Genomic DNA, 20,603 nt, shown 5'->3' with positions numbered 1-20,603 from the left:
GGATTCCATTTCAGGTGGCATGATCACATGTCCTGTGAGGCCCCAAGCCTTCATTCCTCCCAGCCTGACTCACAGGAAGGCCTGCCTGCAAACAGCCATCCACAGTAAATTGTCCTGGTTGACGGGAGCCATCAAGATTCCAAGCCACCATTAATGGCCCTCACTTTGCATAACTACAATAAGCCCTCAGTTATATTATTTCTAGTTTCAGATACAAGAGTGATACATTTATACAAATAGAACGACCATACAGTAGATTATAAACTTTGTAATGATACCTTACAAGAGACCTTTTGCATGAAGCATATTTTAGTTTATATATATAAAAAAAGAGCACACGTATCACTTACCTAGCCAGTGGTTCACTTCCAGGATCTTCTGTCTTCCTTTGTTCACGACACAAGGAGCTCCAAGATCACTTGGACGTTGTTCTTCTGCACTCTGAGTTTCCTGAAGTCATCTATGATCGGTTAGGTATCCCGCAAAGCAATGTTGATTGTGCATGTCGGCACTAACACCAGTGGATCCTGAACTTCAGAAGCCTGTCCAATGTTAGTGACTTTTTTCTTGGCTCTGAGAAGACAGCACACCATCCTGTTGTCTGCCTGTCCACTGCAGAATGTTCTTTCCATTCTTCTTAGTATAGAATTCCCAAAAAGGATAGTCTTGGAGGACTGGAGATCTCTGTATGAAAACATTTGATTTTCTCCTGGGTTGGGCTGAGCAGCCCCACACAGATGGGTCCCATACTCCTCTTTGTTCTATTCAATCAGTTGTTTCAGTGCGGAGGACCTGGTGACTATTGGAAATTTCTAGGTCTGTGGAATTACCAGAGAGACGAGGACCAGGAGGAGTCACAGCCTGCCCACCCTTGTATGCCTCCAACTGTATAGAGTGCTGCCTTGTCCTCTTACCGCTGGTGGTTAGAACTGCCAAACCTCCTCTCTGATTTCCTGTGTTTCCTTGGTAGCCAGTTCCTTTCTTCCTTAAATCTGAGGTGGTAATGGTTCCCAACTCTGGTTTCCCAAGAGTTCCTCAGCCTGAGCTGTAGCTCACGAAAGCTCATGCTCAAATAAATGTGTTAGTCTCTAAGGTGCCACAAGTACTCCTTTTCTTTTTGCGAATACAGACTAACACGGCTGTTACTCTGAAACCTGTCAAAAGGGGATGTGATAGCCTTGATCATAGAACTGTACCTGGCAAGCAAGGCTATCACATCCCCTTTTGACAGGTTTCAGAGTAGCAGCCGTGTTAGTCTGTATTCGCAAAAAGAAAAGGAGTACTTGTGGCACCTTAGAGACTAACACATTTATTTGAGCATGAGCTTTCGTGAGCTACAGCTCAGGCTGAGGAACTCTTGGGAAACCAGAGTTGGGAACCATTACCACCTCAGATTTAAGGAAGAAAGGAACTGGCTACCAAGGAAACACAGGAAATCAGAGAGGAGGTTTAGCAGTTCTAACCACCAGTGGTAAGAGGACAAGGCAGCACTCTATACAGTTGGAGGCATACAAGGGTGAGCAGGCTGTAGCTCACGAAAGCTCATGCTCAAATAAATTGGTTAGTCTCTAAGGTGCCACAAGTACTCCTTTTCTTTTCACATCCCCTTTGAAACTCCACTGTTTGCCTACTCAGAAGTTTGCCTTGCAAATGACATATACTAAGACATACTGTCCAACACTACCTCTTTGCAAACAGGGAAAGATTAACTACTCAGAGACTTCAAACATCTGGCACATCAAAGACCCAAGAATCTTAGTCACAAGGCCTACACCAAGACACATAGATCTTTCTCACCTGTCCTAGTTAGCGGCCCACATCCCAGCTATACAACTGTCACAGAAAACAAACAAGAGATAGACCTTAACATATGTATGTGAAAACTGGAAATCCACTGAGGGTATAGAGAGATGGCCAACTGCCTTCGAAAGCAGCAACCTCATGAAAATTCTAGGCATTAAATAGAATTAATTTATAATTGGGGGGATGCATACTTCATAGCTTCTGCAGGCTTTGGCTTGCAACACCAGGAGTTTCTTGCATCCTTCCAATGCCCCCACAAGCTCCTTGTGTACCACCCTCCCATTTTCATCTATTTCAGGGACTCCCTACATTCTCACCACTGGTAGGGGTTCTGTGGCCCCTCCCGTTTCCCCCTTCTTTCCTCCATATCAGCCACTCTGGTTGCTACCTCTCTCCTTATGCCAGGGGCTCTGTGTCTCCTTCTTCCCCACTTCTCAGACTCCTCCAATCTCCCCCCCACACACAAGGGGTTCTGTGTGCCCCCATTCACCCCACCACCAATGTCCCCCACTAAGGTTTCTATATATCAACCAACCCCTTACTCCCATAGCAGGGTCCCCCAGCTGTGCATACCAGAGGTTCTGTGTGCTCCAGTAAGAGAGTAATCTGAGTGCCCCTGGTTGAGTGTGTGCATCCCTGCAATTTTTTCTCTGCTCACAGTGCCCTCAGTCTGCCACTGTGCTTGTCAGGCAGGTCTTCGGTGGCTCAGCCCTCCAGCCAAGTCACATGCTGTTCATGTACAAAACAAACAAACCCCTTTTGGGGTACAGAGTCCAAAATGTCCCCAATGTCCTGCAGCCCTTCCTGGACTCAGGCTTCTAAGAGAGTCCAAGAGGGCCCACCACGGTACCTTCAGTTGGTGTGTCATTTTCTGCAGCCCTCCCTGGGCTCAGTCTTTAACCAATCCAACAGGACCCATCACAGTATCCTTGCCTGGTCTGGCTAGATTGCAAGGTTCCTACTCTGGAATTGAGCAGCACCCCAAGGGCTTCTTCCTTGAGAACTCGAGTCCTCAGTGACTCCAGTCTTCCTGCTGAGCCACTCCTCTTAGACTCAGTTTGCTGACCACAGCTTCCTGCTGAGTCAGTCCCCGTGCAGCCCACTTCCCTGGGGTACCACAGTTCTAATTCCCTTACTTAGTGCATAGCTCTTCCCCCCAGTGGCTGGTGAGGGGGAGACCTAGTCTCATCTAGTGCTCCAGATCCCAACCCAGGGACCCTTTAAATATAGCAGCCTCATGCTGCATCCCTTTACTAATTGCTGCTCTACATTTTCCTGGATCATTTCCCCATAGTGTGTCTTAATTGAATCCCAGCAGCCAGCCAGAAGCTTTTTCCTCACTCCCCCAGTAACTCATCTGTCCAGCCAAAAACACCTCTTACTTCCCCAATTCCTGCCAGCAGACTGAACACACTTTAGCCCTGCCACTCCTTTTATATGAGTTGGCTGGGCCCTGATTGGCTGCATCCCACACTGCTTCTCTAGGTAGCTTGGAGAACTCTCTCCACTGCCCTTTTCTGGGACAGGTGCAGGAAGGCTAGGAGGCCTCCAGTAGGGGGCCTTCAGGGCCTAGTCCAGCCCATCACAGCTCCCCTCCTCCACAGTAGGTCCCCCATTCTTCCCACCATACCAGGGGCTTTGCTCTCCTTCATTCCCCACAGCCCACATCACAGGCCTCATTCTCTGTATCATGCCAGAGGCTCTGTGTGTCTCTATGTGCCTTCCTTTCCCTAGATTAGAAGGAAGAGATGGACAGATGGTGCCCTCTCTTTCCTGACTGGAGCAGGCTCTGAGGAGGCAGAACGTTAGGAAGGAAGGAAGTCTTCTGTTTCTTCTCCCTTATCTGCCTTGTGACTTTCAGCAGAAACAAATTATTCCTCTTCTGTCATTCAGGATGTTAACATGTTAACTCTACTGGGAGGATGAACAGGGTTATTGTTATGCTGCAAGGTGTTAATGAGATGAGTGTGATCAGCAGATGACTGTGAGTCCATGTGTCCCCCGTGTATCCCCTTAGGATAGTTCAGTTGTCCCCAAAACCAATAGGGTTCTGTTCACTGATGCCTAGAACATTCCCTGAAATATTGGAATTGATCAGATGCAGAGTTCAAAGGTTACCAGGGAACATATAGATATAGAGAGAAACACCATTGAGTTGACAAGCCTTGCAAGTTAGGCCAACAAATTTTGAGGTTTTTCAGAGCGTTAATTTCTCTCCAAAGTTATCTAGAAAAGAAGATGAAAATATCTGGGATGTGTTAAGAATGAAGCCAGAGCATCTGCCAGGTGCAACAGTAGGAACATAAAAAGGGAGCTCACGGAAAGAATCCTTCCATCGAACAGTACTTGGAGAGGGAAAGGGAAACCTTATGGGATTTGATAATAGAGGACATGCAAAGTGCAGCCTAGGTTCGACAGGATGGCAGAGCCAAATTTGTGCCCTAAGTGAGGTCTCAGACGTCTGGTGCAGGAAGGCTTATTCCAAATGACAGACCTGGCATTTCTTAAAGAATTGGCTTGCGGCTTAACGAAGTGCTGGAAGAGCTCTGCTCTCATGGGCTTGCTGCTCTCATGTCTACACTGCAGTAAAAGATCCGGGCTGACCTGGGTTGCAGTGTGAACATTAGCTCTTGCGCTGGAGCTGCAGAAGCCCGAACATGCTGCAATTGTGCAGCCCCGCAGCCCGAGCTGCCCACTGCCGGTCTTTTCTGGTAGTGTAGACATAACCGTGGTGAACACTCTCCTCTGCCCTCCAAGCTAGAGCAGATTTGCATTTTGGGTGTTTTATTTCATGTTACAAACAAAACGTTCAGACCTCCACTGTCCCGAGCCTTGCAGGTCTCTTGCGAGTGGGGGAGGCTGCAGAGAATCTCCTGACTCGAAAAGAAGGGTTAGTGAGGTGCAAACTAAATAATAACCATTAGTCACAGTAACGCACGGACCGACCACTTCCAGGAGCGACACGCAACTCCAGCTCCAGGAGCGGCGCGACGAGCCCACAGCAGGCAGCTCCATCGGCCAATCAGCGGAGCGCTCAAGGAAGCGCCACTGATTTGTCGGCAGGAGCTGTGTCCCTCTTGCTGTTCGAACTTGGCCGGCGCTAGGACCCAGCAGTGCGCTCCGGCCTCTCCCCACTTTAGCCAATCCGAGCAGGGGATTTGGCTGTTAAGGCGGGGCTGAATTTGATTGACAGCGATTAAGGTCCAACAGTGAAGCAAGACGCTGTGAGGCGGTTACCAAGAAAGGGCCGGTGACGTCGGGCTGGGGCGGGAGCTGCTATGGGCGGGGTTAACTACGTGAGCCGGAGGCGGGCGGCGCTGCAGCCGGAGGAACCCGACGAGGAGTCTTGGGAGGAGCTGGTGTTACCGCCGCTGCCGCCGCCGCGCCCGCTGGCCAGCACCGCCGCTGGGAGCTGGGGCGGGCGGGAAGCGCCCGGAGCCATGTTGGGGAAAGGGGCCGGCGGCAGCGGGGCCAAGCCCGCCAAGCCTTCCTTCGTGTCCTACGTCAGCCCGGAGGTGAGCGGGGGCGGGCAGGCTTGGGGTTTGTGGGTGGGGGAGTCGGGTGTGGCGCTGGGCGGGGGCCGGGCGAGGTGGGGAGGGGTAGAGGCCCGGGAGCTGGGCGTGGGGGCTGCATGTGGGGACCGGGAACTCAGGGGGGGAGCTAGGTGTGGGGCTGGGGGGGGGTGTCTGTGGGAGGGGTCAGCTGAGCTCGAGCTCTCTCGCTAAAAATAGCGATGTGGCGGTTGCTGCTTCAGAGACCCAGGCCAGCTCCCCGACTCGGACCCAGGAGGTCCGGTGGGCGCCTGAGTCCGAGCTGCCGCTCCCGGCTGCCGAGTAGACATACCGGTGGTGGGCTCAGCCGCTGCGGAGCTTTGGGTGCTGAGCCTTGGGGCAGTGAGGTGCCCAGTGGTGGTGGAGCTGTGCCAAGTGGAATGGGGCACCGTGAGATGTGCCTTTATCTGTATTGTGGTGGCAGGCACCTTAGCCATGCCAAAGTTTGGATTCACCAAGGGCAAGTCATGCCTGACTAATCTAATCGCCTTTTATGACAAGATAACTGGCTCTGTGGATGAAGGGAAAGCAGTGGACGTGTTGTTCCTTGACTTTAGCAAAGCTTTTGACATGGTCTACCACAGTATTCTTGCCAGCAAGTTAAAGTAGTATGGGCTGGATGAATGGACTATAAGGTGGATAGAAAGCCGGCTAGATTATCGGGCTCAACGGGTAGTGATCAATGGTTCCATGTCTAGTTGGCAGCTGATATGAAGTGGAGTGCCCCAAGGGTCGGTCCTGGGGCCAGTTTTGTTCAATATCTTCATTAATGATCTGGAGGATGGTGTGGATTGCACCCTCAGCAAGTTTGTAGATGACACTAAACTGGGAGGAGAGGTAGATACGCTGGAGGGTAGGGATAGGATACAGAGGGACCTAGACAAATTGGAGGATTGGGCCAAAAGAAATCTGATGAGGTTCAACAAGGACAAGTGCAGAGTCCTGCACTTAGGATGGAAGAATCCCATGCATTGCTACAGACTAGGGACCGAATGGCTAGGCAGCAGTTCTGCAGAAAAGGACCTAGGGGTTACAGTGGACGAGAAGCTGGATATGAGTCAACAGTGTGCCCTTGTTGCCAAGAAGGCCAATGGCATTTTGGGATGTATAAGTAGGGGCATTGCGAGCAGCTCAAGGGATGTGATCGTTCCCGTCTATTCGACACTGGTGAGGCCTCATCTGGAGTACTGTATCCAGTTTTGGGCCCCACACTACAAGAAGGATGTGGAAAAATTGGAAAGAGTGCAGTGGAGGGCAACAAAAATGATTAGGGGACTGGAACACATGACTTATGAGGAGAGGCTGAGGGAACTGGGGATATTTAGTCTACGGAAGAGAAGAATGAGGGGGGATTTGAAAGCTGCTTTCAACTACCTGAAAGGGGGTTCCAAAGAGAATGGCTCTAGACTGTTCTCAGTGGTAGCAGATGACAGGACAAGGAGCAATGGTCTCAAGTTGCAGTGGGGGAGATTTACGTTGGATATTAAGAAAAACTTTTTTACTAGGAGGGTGGTGAAACACTGGAATGCGTTACCTAGGGAGGTGGTGGAATCTTCTTCCTTAGAAGTTTTTAAGGTCAGGCATGACAAAGCCCTGGCTGGGATGATTTAATTGGGGATTGGTCCTGCTTTGAGCAGGGGGTTGGACTAGATGACCTCCTGAGGTCCCTTCCAACCCTGATATTCTATGATTCTATGAAAGTTGGCTGACACAGGGGTCTCGGGACCGATCTGCACTTTGCGCAAACTACTGCACTCCTACTTCTGCAAACAGATGTGAGATCAGTCAGAGAGCTGCACTCTTGCCTCCCAAAGTGTAAAGGGGCATCAGCATGCAACTCGCACACTCAAGTAGTTGTTGCATACTGTAACAGTAGCATGTCTTTTGTAACCTAAAGAAAACCTGCGGCCAGCCGGTCGCCTAGACTGTTTGGCGAGGATAATGGTACTGCCAAACCTGCAAAAGGAATTCAAGTTGATAGATACTTGAACTTGCCCTTGAGGCCAGCACTGTACTGGTTTTTCTTGGTTTTTCACTTTCATTCAGCTCTGGTACTAATTGTATGTTTAAAACAAAGTTTGAAATAGAAATTGTTAGAGTTCTGAAGACCTAAATTATAGCTCATATAAGCTAAAAATCCACTGTCATAGCTTACCAAATACTTACAACTAGTATTGGAGAATTGTGGTTTAATGTACAAATCTGGTTCCGTAAAGATAAGTTGTACTTGCAGAACAAGGGGAAGCATTTTACGGAAATTAATGCTGCTACATAAGATAACTTGACAAACAAATGTGTGTAGCCTTCAGTGTCTGATACTTTAGCGTGTTAATTCCAACTTTTTAAGCTAAATTTTTAAACTTTTCTGTGGTGTAATTGATCAGGTCAGATAAACCAAATGTCATGCTTAAGGTTATGATATACAATCAACTTGTAAAATGGCATATTTCCATTATTTTCTATTCCTTTCTTATATACATTCTGGTATTTTCTTTTGCTTTTAATTGCTGCTCTGTATCGAACAAACTTTTTCTTTGAGTTGTCCACAATGAGGCCTGCGTTTTTCTCCTGAGCAGTTAGTTTAGAAAGCGTATGTGTGCAAATGCTTCAGATTGTTTCTTCCAGTGTACTTTACCCTTCATCTATCTATACTAAACTTAACCTGTTACTGTTTTGCCCAATTGCACAGCTTTAAATCACTTTGAATTTGATTAACGTAAATAGTCTTGTCAATAGCATATTTTACCATCTCACTGTTTGTTCCTCTTCCAGATGATTAACAAATATATCATCATTGGTTCTAGCACAGATCCTTGGGTATATCACTATATATATACCTCTTTATTATACTGAAAATTAGTCTCTCTCTTGCTTTTAGTTTTGTCTCCCCAATCAATGTCTAAATCATGACAGAATTTTGGCTTTTTTTTTCCCCAGTTCATTGATACCTAGTTTCCTTAGTAGCCACTTCAAAGGACAAATAATTTATTTTTATCCACTGTCCTGTCAACTCAAAGTGATAGGAAGATCTGCATTTTCTCTAAAGAAGCCTTACTAATATCAACCTATGATATCTTGATCTGTTTTACAGTATTATGTGTATTTTTATTAGCTAATCTGACAGATTTGGAAGTAAAACAGTAGTCTGTAATTCCTCTTACCAAAGACTCTTAAGCAAAGTAAGCAGTCATGCGGTAAGAGGGAAGGTCCTTTCATGGATTAGTAACTGGTTAAAAGATAGAAAACAAAGCGTAGGAATAAGTGGTTTTCAGAACGGAGAGAGGAAAGTAGTGGTGTCCCCCAGGGATCTGTCCTAGGACCAATGCTGTTCAACATATTCATAAATGATCTGGAAAAAGGGGTAAACAGGTGGCAAAATTTGCAGGTGATACAAAATTACTCAAGATTAAGTACAAAGCAGACTGTGAAGACTTACAAATGGATCTCACAAAACTGGGTTACTGGGCAACAAAATGGCAGATGAAATTCAATGTTGATAAATGCAATGTAATCCACACTGGAAAACATAATCCAAATTATACATACCAAATGATGGGATCTAATTAGCTGTTACCACTCATGAAAAAGATCTTGGAGCCATTGTGAATAGTTCTCTGAAAACGTCATTCAGTGTGCAATGTCAGTCAAAAAAGCAAACAATATTAGGACCCATTAGGTAAGGGATAGATAATAAGACAGAAAATATCAATGTCTCTATATAAATCCATGGTACTCCCACACCTTGAATACTGCATGCAGTTCTGGTCACCCCATCTCAAATTGAAAAAGGAACAGAAAACAATAAAATGATTAGGACTATGGAACAGCTTCCGTGTGAAGAGAAATTAAAAAGCCTGTGACTTTTCAGCTTGGAAGAGAGACAACTAAGAGGGGATATGATATTCTATAAAATCTTGACTGATGTGGAGAAAGTGAATAAAGAAGTGTTTGTTTGCTCTTTCACATAACGCAAGAACCGTGGATCACTCAATGAAATTAATAAGCAGCAGGGCACAAACACAGGGAAGTACTGCTTCACAAACACATAGTCAACCTGTGTAACTTGATGGCAGGGGATTTTGTGAAGACCAAAAGTATAACGGAGTTAAAAAAAGAACTAGATAAGTTAATGAAGGATAGGTCCATCAATGACTATTGACCAGAGTGGTTAGGGATACAAACCTGTGCTCTGAGCCTGTGTTTTCTGGAAGCTGGGAATGGGCAACAGCGGATGGATCACTAGATGACTCTGTCTGTTCTTTTCATTCCCTCTGAAGCTTCTGGCATTAGCCACTGTCAGAAGACAGGATACTGCGCTAGATGGACCACTGATCTGACCCAGTATGGCTGTTCTTATGTTTATGTTCTTATTGTAAGTGTAGATTCATTTGAAGCTTTTTTCCTGCACCGGTATATATTTCACATCTATACAGTAGAACCTCAAAGAGTTATGAACCTCAGAGTTACAAACTGATTGGTCAACCACACATCTCATTTGGAACCAGAAGCCTGCAAGCTGGCAGCACCCACCACCCCCGAATCCCCCCAAAATAAAGGCAAATACAGTAGGGTGTTAAACATAAACTACTGAAAAAATATAAAGTTTTGACATGGTAAGGAAACTGTTTCTTTGCTTTTCATTTAAGATGGTTAAAAGCAGGATTTTTCTTCTGCATAACAAAGTTTCAAAGCTGTATTAAGTCAATGTTCAGCTGTAAAGTTTTGAAAGAACAACCATAATGTTTTGTTCAGAGTTACGAATAACCTCCATTCCCGAGGTGTTTAACTCTGAGGTTCTACTGTACATCCATTTTTCTATCATTGTTTCAAGTGTTTGAGATGTTAAACCGCTACTGGCTAACAACCTGAATTCCATTTTTCTTAAAATGGAACTTTAGTTACAAACCCACTGTTAGTTCAAAGCCAAAGGTCTTAGTCTTTAAAATGAGTTTAAACTGCTTCTCCAGGGTCATCTCATAAGTTTAAAAAATGCTTTTACCGTGTTATCCCTTATGCATGAAATGTCCTCTAACTCTGATTTTTGCCAGGACACCATCCTCTTTCGTATCACTCCTAAAAACCTCACTCACTTTTGGGACACTTAATTTTTCCATTTATTACAATCTGTGTTAGCCCTTTTCTCTAGGCCACCCAATAAATCCTGTCTTCTAGATTAGTCCTTTCTTTGTGAAATTTGTACTTTGGTGACTTTTGCACAAGTGTCATCCCTTATCTAACTGGGAGCCATGAAAATTCCTCTGCAATAGGATGGATTGATTTAAATCAGTTTTAAACCTGTTTTGCATTTGTACTTTAGTTACCTTTCTAAAGGAAGGTTGACTTTTTCATTATTTGGCAACCATTAAAATGTGTTGCTTGGAACTAAATATACCCTTTACAGTAAATTTGGTTTTACTTTTTGTGAACGAGGACAACATGCTATATCTATACACATTTACTGAAACAATTACGTAGCTTAAGTTATTCAGATTTCTTATTTTTACATTTTTATGGTAGGAAATGGTGAATGATGCATTTCTTTACTTTTTTTGTACTTGTGATTTGTGTCAAGCTCTAGTTGGATGGAAGTGTAAGTTCACTTTAAAATTCACAAACAGCATTTTCATTTTTTTTAAATTAAAGTACCTTAAATATACCGGATATATTAGGAAACAATTATCAAAATTTACCCAAACATTATTTGGATTTAAAACTGATTTATTAAACAAAGAAAGAATTGTCTATAGTGTAGTGAATTGAAGTCATTATTTTTGGTCACCATGTCCTTTGAGATTTTAGACCCAGTAAATCTCATCCTTTCACACCTAGTTTTTATTCATAGATTGGAAGTATAAATAAGCTTTCCTGCTTTTTTAACTCAGTCGGTTTGTTAACTTTGAATGAACTAGTCACTGAAGTGAAGTAATTGAATAAACTGAAAGGAAGAAAATCTTCTCTCTGCACCTGTGGAAGAGGCTATGGCTATCAAATGCTGATTTTAGTATTTGAACAAGCTCTGATTACACGTGTTTAGCTAGTGACTTCCATCGGTTCAGTGGTTTGACTTTCTTTAAAACTTGGCAGCAAACATGTACTGTTTTAATTTGGGGGTTTTATTTAATTTTAATAGATTATAATACAGTTAAGCCTTAATATCGGTTGTCCATTTCAAATTTTATTTCTGATATAAAAATAAATCATCCTTTTTTTAATCCATGCTGCTGAGCAGAAGTGGGAGGGAAAGTTCTCATTCATAGGGAAAGGAGGCCTGTGTCCCTCATGGAATATTGATGAAAGTTGAAGTACAGCAGGAAGGCTGTATTCCAGATATTATGACCTTGGCTTCTATAATTTTGAGTCCACTTTGGGGCTCTCTGCTGTACAGATGATTTCCATATATTTGTCAGGCCCCATCACAGCAAATCCATAATCCTTATCAGTTATGGTGCTCCCTCTTAGGCAGCATACATTTCTTTGTGCTCAGATGTCTACAGTGATGTCTCATGTAAGATATCTCAAAAGCCATCTGTCACTGTTCACTTACAGCATAGGATGAAGGAAAGAAATATGGGCTGGAGCACTTACTATATGAACTGGCATGGAGGTTGTTGCAGGAGGTTGAGAATGAGTTAGGGTTAGAAACAGAGGATTTAGACTTAGGCTAGTGTGGCTGGAGAGAAGAGTTGAAGCAAGAAGAGCTAAATAATGACGCAGGAAAAGAGGAAAGGATAAAAAGATGGAACAGGCAGGGAAATATACACCATGATCTGACAGGATAGTGAATAATGGAGTGATCTGGGAAAAGAGAGAGAACAAAAGCACTAGAGGCAGGATAAATTTTAAAAAAATGTTATAACTAAATACAGTAAATTGTTCCTCTAAACTGCAAGTGTTACCAACTGCTGTCAAGCCAAGTGTAGGTGTGTTCTTGAAATGGTCTTCAAATGCTAAATGTGAATAATAAAATCAACTGCAAATACATTGTCTTCAAGTCACCTTTTCTATCCAAAGAGTCCAGATTAAAATTTAAACTGCATCCTTTTTTTAGTATCAAATCTCCTTAGGCAATACAAAAAATATTTTGTAAATATCACTTGGGAATGAAAAGTACGGTTGTTAATGAAAGGAATGTGATTAAGAAAGCTATCAGTTCAGCCCTGCAAAGATAAGTATAGGAGAGAATCTGAAATTCAAAGCGAGTCTGATCTTAGTGCAATATTCTTTAAACTGATCTCTTTACAGCAAAGATCTAGTTTTCACAGCACTGAAGTATTTTGCATTTTCACAATAGTGGTAGCCTGCTGGTCACCTTTACTCTTGGGTTGGAATATGTGTATAATTTTTTTGTTAAAGCACTTCCTACATTGCTCAGCAGCAGTCTGAATGAGTCATGGAAATATTAGATAATACTCAAGTCTCATAACTTGCATTTACTAAACATATATTGAAGAATATCATTAGACTCTAGGACCACACTTTCCCCCACTTCAATTTGTCACTATATATAAATCTCTATTATTGATTTATAATTTAGCACTAGATTCAATAGTTCTTCAAATTAAACTGTGCAGATTTTAGGCTTGCTTGATCCAGTTTCATTAAAACGATCGATGCTTTTTGATTGCGTCAATTCAAATGTGTTCAGAGAGACAAGGTGGGTGAGGTAATATCTTTTATTGGACCAGCTTTTGTTGCTGAGAGAGAGAAGCTTTCAAGCTTACACAGAGCTCTTCTTCCGATGACCTGATACCTTCTAGGTTGTTTATCTCTACGTGGACTACAACAACATTGCATACTTTGAAGTTCCACTGTAAGTAAAACTGTTAAACACGTTTATAGTTTTGAATGCCTTGGGACTAGAAGTTGTTTGTAACTCTGAACAAAACATTATGGTCGTTCTTTCAAAAGTTTACAACTGAACATTAACTTAATACAGCTTTGAAACCGTACTATGCAGAATTAAAATGCTCCTTTCAGTCATCTTAACTTCTGTGAAACAAGCACAGAAACAGTTTCCTTACCTTGTCAAATCTTTTTTTAAACTTTCCCTTTATTTTTTTTTAGTAGTTTACATATAACAGTTCTGTACTGTATTTGTGCTTTTTTTTTTGGGGGGGGGGGGGGGGGAGGGAAGGTGTCTCTGCTGTGGCCTGATTGCTTACTTCTGGTTCCAAATGAAGTGTGTGATTGACCAGTCAGTCTGTAACTCTGGTGTTCATAACTCTGGGTTCTATTGTACATGAAGTCCTTAATGCAGATTTGTGCCTAATAGTAAGATTAAGTGCACACATGCAGTAATTTATCAATACCTCCTTTTAGGGTCTGCGTTTCTCAGAGCAAAACTTGAAAAGCTCAGGTTTGGTTTGTCTAGATTTTGGTTAGGCCTTGCAAGACAAAGGAAGAATGTGAAATGCACATGTACGGCTGGAGTTCATATTTTATTACTTTATTCAAATCAGGAGACAACCCTTTCCAGACTGAAATAAATAAATTTACCAGTAGTAGTAATCTGTGAAAAATCTGATTGGTTATATCTATAACAGACATTTGATAGCTTTAATAATGGTTAAGGTTGCTAAGCATTTTTAATAGACCTTTGTTTGTTAAACTAATAAACTGTTAATGTAACATGCACATAAAGCATTGGTCTTCAGTGAGAATTTACTTGGTTTGAGAAATTGGCTTTGGTTTGTGATGTGACTGTTTGAATTATATATAGATACACACCTGTGCACTGTAAGTTGAATGCATTGTAGAGTTCAAAAGCTTTGCAAACAGACTAATGCTAAATTCTTTTTTTAAACTCACAGGAAACTAAAGCAAAAAAGCAAAAACAGCAAGAAGCAAAAACAGTAGTACTGTTGTAAAACTAAGCATTCAAATCAGATGATAGCAAGAGTTTCATCCTGTCATGTTTGATTAGCAATGTTGCATAATCTGTTGGTTTTTTTTATGGTGCATTCCATATACCTTGATAAGTAATATAGTATGACTTAAGGCTTGCATTTAACAAGGGAAGGCATTGAAAATACTATATATGAAATTATGACAATTAACATTTCCAGAATAACTTTAGCTTTGGAATGTTCTAAGTCTTGTACACTTTACATTGCTTTAACGATCTTGCATGTACTATAGCATTAATTTCAGATGAATGCTCATTCACTCCTAACACAACTCATTTTTATAGCTTTTTCAGTCTAGACTATCCACTGCCATATATGAATAAGAAATAGTGGGAGTTTTGACAGCCTTTTTTTCATCTAACATACAAGTTCAAAGCAGTCACACACTTGAGAGCTAAATGGGTCTTAAGTGACCTAGTTAGACTCCTGAGTTTCCACCTTCTTGTTCAGCCACTGAAGCATATGTTAGATCAAATATCTTTGTCCACATCTCTTTGTCCACATCTCTTTGAGGTGAGAAGCTCCTAAAACTTCATTAAATATAAAATCTGTCTTCAGATGTGCTGAGATTTACTTTTTCCCTCACTCTGTCCAGACTCAATATCCCTGTCTTGGATGACTTTACTCGAGCCTCTGTTTGTTCTTAGGACTCTTGTATTTTGGAGATGCTGATATTATGTAGGGGTTTTTCAGTCTATTGTTTCTTACTGCTTCCATCTTTCCTTCCTTCCTTCCTGTGTCATTCCTAATTCTGAATAGACGCCTCTGAATTACGCAAACTTGATTTACGCAAACCAGAGCTTACGGAAAAACTTCCGTAAGCTAGAAATAGGAGGTGGAGGGGGGTTTTGGGGTGTGTGGCTTTTTTTGTATGTTTGTTTTTGTTGGTGTAATGGCCAGAGATACAGTTCTGACTTATGCAAGGCATTCCGGAACGGAATGCTTGCATAAGTCAGGGAGTGTCTGTATATGAAGAATCTGGAACTGTGCCTGGTACCTTGTGGGTTATTTATCCCTATCTGGGCACACAAACACCCTCTCCAGACTATCTGTGATCCTGTTTCAGAGGGGAAGACAGCATGTTTTTTCTGTGCTTATGACCTGACATCATTGTCCATCTCCCTTTTGCTTTTTCCAGGTTCAGCCAAAAAGTTCTCTGAACGAAATTCATGTTGCTCTAAACTAAAGAATAGCCTAGTGAGTGCAGAAACTCATAATAGAAGCAAACATGTCTAGACTACTAAACACAGACAGTGTATTATTGTGTGCTGTATAAGAGAGAGTGAAGATAGTCCCTGCCCAGATCTTGTAATCCATTATAGAATGCACAGTCTGTAAACGTAGTGCCAAAATAAAGTCTGATTACTTTTCATAGTGAAATCCTTCCTCTTGCGTTTCAGAGCAACCTTTCTGTCTGGTCAGTATGCGGTCACGTGTCCCCAGAGTGTTCAGTGTAACCAGACATGCGTTCTCTGCATGGTTTGAATTTTAAAGTTAGTATCAGGTCTCCCGTATAACCTGGCTAGCCCCTCCTCTGGACAAAACACATGCTACTAGGTTTTTCATTTTCTTTTAACCTCAAAACAATGTTAGTATTTTCCTGATTCACACCTGTCTGAACATAACTCTCTCCCTTCTGTAAGTCCCCATATTCAATGGATCCTTTCCAATAAACATTTCTTCTCCAGGGGGTTCCAGGTCATGGTGGGTGCTCTGCAGGGGCGGTCCAGATGCAGGGAGTGAGAGGCTTGGTGGGATGAGGATTCAGGTGCAGGGGGTTCTGAGTGTGTGTGGGGTGCTGGATGCAGGTGGGTTGGGCAGATGCTCTACAGTGACTCCTGCCCCCTGAGGCCGAGGAGCGATGGGGGGGCGGAGGGGACGTGCAGAGCTTCCCCCAACCAGGGAGGTCCCTGGGGGTTGGCCCCAGCTGCTCTAGGGAAAGAGGAAGTCCCATTACCCCCACCCCCTTAGCAGCTGAGCCAGGTCCTGAATTCCGATTCCCTCAGGAGTAATTCACTCGGTCACTCACCTGGGCTGTATACTGTATGCTAGGGAAGCAGCTCAGTTGCCTGGCTCTCCTTGGTCCCTGCCCTCCCCTTACACAGAGAACACCTGGGTGGCATCACTGCTCCCCCGCCCCCCGAACATTGCTCTGTGGCTCCCTAGGGGCTAGGGGGGAGAGAGCAGAAACTGAAGATACTTTGTGCCTGCCAGTCAGTTCCCCATATGGGTTGTGCAGTGAATCAACAGGAGCAGCTCTCCTGCCCTTCCCTTACGCAGACCATGTGGGGGAAACTGCCCAGCAGGGTACAGAGCTCCTGATGTCACCACTAGTCCTGTCCTATATTCCTCCGCAGGGAGGAAGCAGGGCTAAGGGAGAAATCTGGGTACCCCCCCTTCCCAATGCATTGCTTCTGCAACATATCTTGGGGGGGGGGGGGAGATGCCCCCCTATCTGCACCCATGCAATTACTGAGTTTACTCTCACAGTTGTATTGGTTGAATGCAAACTAGATACACAGTTGTACACCTTGTTTGAGACACTCCCTTAACTATTAAACCCAATTAACTACTTTAACACCCACATTGAGATAACTAGGGACAGTTCACACCTCTCAGCTGTTTCAAACTAAATTGATGTTTATTTCCCAAATGCAAACGGATGTAACCTTCAACCCTAAGGATTTAAAACTTTCTTAAATTATAGTTTGTAGTCTATGCTTAAAAATTAGATGGACTTTGCTATGTTGCTTAGAGCTATGAAAAAGTTTTGTGCCCTCAGCTCCATAGTTAGATCAATCCAACCACTGGTATAAATGCAGCTAAAATTCAACTGAAGAATTTTCTGTCAACCTAGCTACCAGCTCTTAGATTGACGGATGTGGATATCTGCGAACCATTTTTGCAAATCAGATGCAGATACAAATTTTGTATCCCTGCAGGGCTCTACTCATGTACTTTGTCCTTTGTAAGCTTCGTTGTGCTTCTTTGAGACAGCTGTTTTGACAATTCATGGTAGTTGTGATAGCTTGTTTCTGACCCCATTGATGTCTTTGAAGGTGAAGCCATGGGCTAAGAACTACTGAATGGAATGGAACACATGAGTGAAATACTCATGGTGGTCTGACCTATTGAAGAGGCAGGCAGATGCACTCTGCACAAGCTAGAGCCTTTGCAATGCTTCTGTATGGATTTCTCTGGCCAGGAGGAAATTATGCTTCCTAGCAAGTTGGAGATGAAAGAAGTTACTCTTTGCCAGTGATGCTACCTGGTTATTGAGGCCTGTTACTAAGACTCCAAGGCTGCATACTGCTTTTAGGAGGAAGACACCTTTGAGAGGGAAGTCAGCATCTTGACTAGTTCTTCAGAACGTTTCCCTCTTCTTACAAACATCTCTTCAGTTATGCCTGGGTTTAGTGTTAGCCATTTCATCCAGATGATGATTCATAGAAGGTATTGTGACATCCCTGTGATTGTGTTGGTTATACCTGTGGAAAATAATGCAGCTAAATAATTTTGTCATATTGTTGACATCTTGCTACATCTCCAAACAGTGATATGGTAGATATTGATGGGATTGTGCAGGTGAAGTGTTTTAGGGAAGAGGAGTAATTGCTCCGCACTACGTTCATGCTCCTTTTGGAGAGAGATGATTTCATGGTACACCTCCACCCTGACATAATGGGCTCCTCAGGAGCCAAAAAAATCTTACCGCGTTATAGGTGAAACTGCGATATATCGAACTTGCTTTGGTCGAAAGCATTTCCATTATTAATAGTCACTTCCCGCCCCCTAACTGACCCCTCAAAATCCCTGACCCATCCAACCCCCCCACCTCCACTCCCTGTCCCCTGACTCCCTCGACCCCTATCCACACCCCTGACCGCCCTGCCCCCAAACCTTTGAACTATCCAACCTCTCCTCCCCACCCCCCGAGACCCTCTGCCCCTTGTCCAACACCTCAGCCCTGGCCCAGCACTCTTAACACGCAGCTCAGAGCAGCGTGTCAGAGCCTGACGCGTTGATTTGCCAGAGCGCACAGCCCCGGTCCCCAGAGTGCTGCTTTATCACGTTATATCCGAATTCGTGTTATATCAGGTCGCATTTTATCGGGGTAGAGGTGTAATGCTGTAACATCTATCCTAGTTATGTCCTGTAAGCAGGTCAGTAGTAGTTTGTGCTGTGTGTCAAAAACTATCTGAAACCTGATTAAAAGGATTTAGGAATCAAGACATCTACCAATATCCTAACTGTCAGGGTACTTAAGCAATGGAATAAATTGCCTAGGAATCTCCATCATTGGAGACTTTTAGGAGCAAATTAGATCCATACCTGTCAGGGGTGGTCTAGATAATAATTAATGCTATGATTGCAGGGGACTGGACTAGATGACCTCTCGAAGTTCCTTCCAGTCGTATGATTCTATGTATAGCTTGGCTGCCACCACTTGCTGACTTTGGCTAAGATAAGTGTCACTGGAAAGCTACATTTATCTAGGCTTCGCCAAAAGATCTCAGATTTTATTTCTGAACAATTATGTAATAGACGATATCTAATTTGCAATTTGTAGAACTGGTTAAATTTCACAAACAGTACGTTATGAATAATATTCTTTCCTTAAAAACAAAAAAAAGCGGGGAGTACTTGTGGCACCGTAGCCACAAGTACTCCCCGTTCTTTTTGCTGATACAAACTAACACGGCTACCACTCTGATCCCTTCTTTAGTGGAGCTCACAGGAATTGGTCCTCATGGACAGCACTTGGTTGGATATGCTTTATTGACTGAACTCTAGCTAATCAACCAAATAGGTAGTGCAGAAATCAGATTACCTTATCCTAACACTAATCTTCATGGGCTTTATCTTCAGAACATTTATCTTTTTTTGTGAAAATATAAATGCTTTTCTGCATCATAGTACTCCAGATGAGGAAACTGCCCTCATACATAGCATACAAGACTAAGGGCTTGTCTACATTTGACATTTATTGAGGGATAACTTACTTTTCTTTAGTGACTTCTGTCCAGATACAGAATCTTCTAGTGCGAGTCGTCTGGCATTTTAACGTACGTTATTGAACCCACTTAAAAAACCCACTTCCAGGGAAGTGGGATGAGTGTACGCGCCATGAAGTAAGTGTGGATGCATCTCCGTCCTGAACAACTGTTGGATATCTCCAAGTCCTTCCACTTCTATCATACACAGCTTTGCCCTTTACCTGGATTATCGTTTTGTTCACCGATATACCCGCTACTCTTCCGGAGTTATGAATGGATGTCGCTTTCCTATTTAAAAGCTGGCGTGAAGCCAAGTGCTGTCCTTTGTGGTTCCAGCTCATGGGGATTCACATACCTGTTATGACTTCTCCATCATCAGGAGTATGCCTTCTGCTTAGCATTGTCCTATTGTCCTGGACTTCGTTGCCCTCTGGAGAGTGGAGTGTGTACAGGCTCATCTGAATTCTAGCCACTGCAGTCAAAAAATCCCAGAATGCGTAACCGTGATGGAGCAATAAACCATAGGCTGTCCCACCAGAATACTTAGCACTTATTTTGAAACTTTGCTGTACTGTGTGACTGCACTGATACAAGGAAAAAGTACCTTAATCATCATAACAGTGCGGTATTGTGCACTGCTCACATCAGTTGTTGCAGATAAGAGATACACAAACACTGCAAAAAGTTTCTAGTGCAGACATGCCCTAATGCTATTCCCAGTCTAGCTGATGTTCCTGGAGGTTCAGGCTTCAGAGACTGTTGCACAGAGAACTGTATCAAAGCTGGAATGAAGGGGACAATGTCTGCGTTTGATATCCTCCTGAAGCACAGTCTGATTTTTTTGGTTGCTTGGTATGGAATGCCAAAGGTTTTTATTTTTAATTTTTTTGCAGGTATAACAGCTGTAGTAGGTATTTTGGATTGCTTTGGTTCAGAGACTGCAAGCAATCTTTCTGTATTGAGAACTGTCCAGAACCTGAGATGAAACTGCAAATCCATAGAGCCCCAACAGAAAATTTCATAGTTTCTCCATCAGTTCCTATGAACGATGACTGAAACGAGGTAACTTCTAGCTGATAAATATGAGTTTAGAGGGTTAAGATGACTCGGAGGTTGCCATTTGTCTAGGAACAGTTGAAGTATATCTCTTTGTTTCCATAGGGCCATCAGGCAAGGAGAAAAGGGTACCTAATCTGCTCCAAAATAAATGGGAAGGAAGCAGTAGATTCATACACAAGGTACTAGATTAAAACATTCTAATATTAAAAACTATAAATCTACTTTTAATTGTCACCCGCTGTCCAGTCTTTTCAGAAGAAGATAACCTGCACTCTGAAAAATGTGCC

At 43.2% G+C, this 20,603-nt stretch overlaps 1 protein-coding gene and 1 long non-coding RNA gene across 2 annotated transcripts in view; one reads left to right on the top strand and one right to left on the bottom strand.

Annotated features, from left to right (window-relative positions):
- LOC119566631 overlaps window positions 1-968 on the bottom strand; it is a 36,930-nt gene extending 35,962 nt beyond the window's left edge. The window contains exon 1 of the long non-coding RNA XR_005225910.2: window positions 351-968. This is a non-coding gene — a long non-coding RNA (uncharacterized LOC119566631). The remainder of the gene's footprint in view (window positions 1-350) is intronic.
- A 3,775-nt stretch (window positions 969-4,743) lies between these two features.
- MTMR12 (myotubularin related protein 12) overlaps window positions 4,744-20,603 on the top strand; it is a 71,245-nt gene continuing 55,385 nt past the window's right edge. Inside the window, exon 1 of the mRNA XM_037902611.2 lies at window positions 4,744-5,318. Within this exon, the coding sequence (XP_037758539.2) occupies window positions 5,082-5,318 (237 nt within the window). The 5' untranslated portion in view covers window positions 4,744-5,081. The remainder of the gene's footprint in view (window positions 5,319-20,603) is intronic.

The sequence above is a fragment of the Chelonia mydas genome, chromosome 5, assembly GCF_015237465.2.
Source record: "Chelonia mydas isolate rCheMyd1 chromosome 5, rCheMyd1.pri.v2, whole genome shotgun sequence".
In the NCBI taxonomy this organism is placed as follows: Eukaryota; Metazoa; Chordata; order Testudines; family Cheloniidae; genus Chelonia; species Chelonia mydas.
Note: the sequence above shows the minus strand (reverse complement) of the source record. Positions and strands in the feature narration are given on the sequence as shown.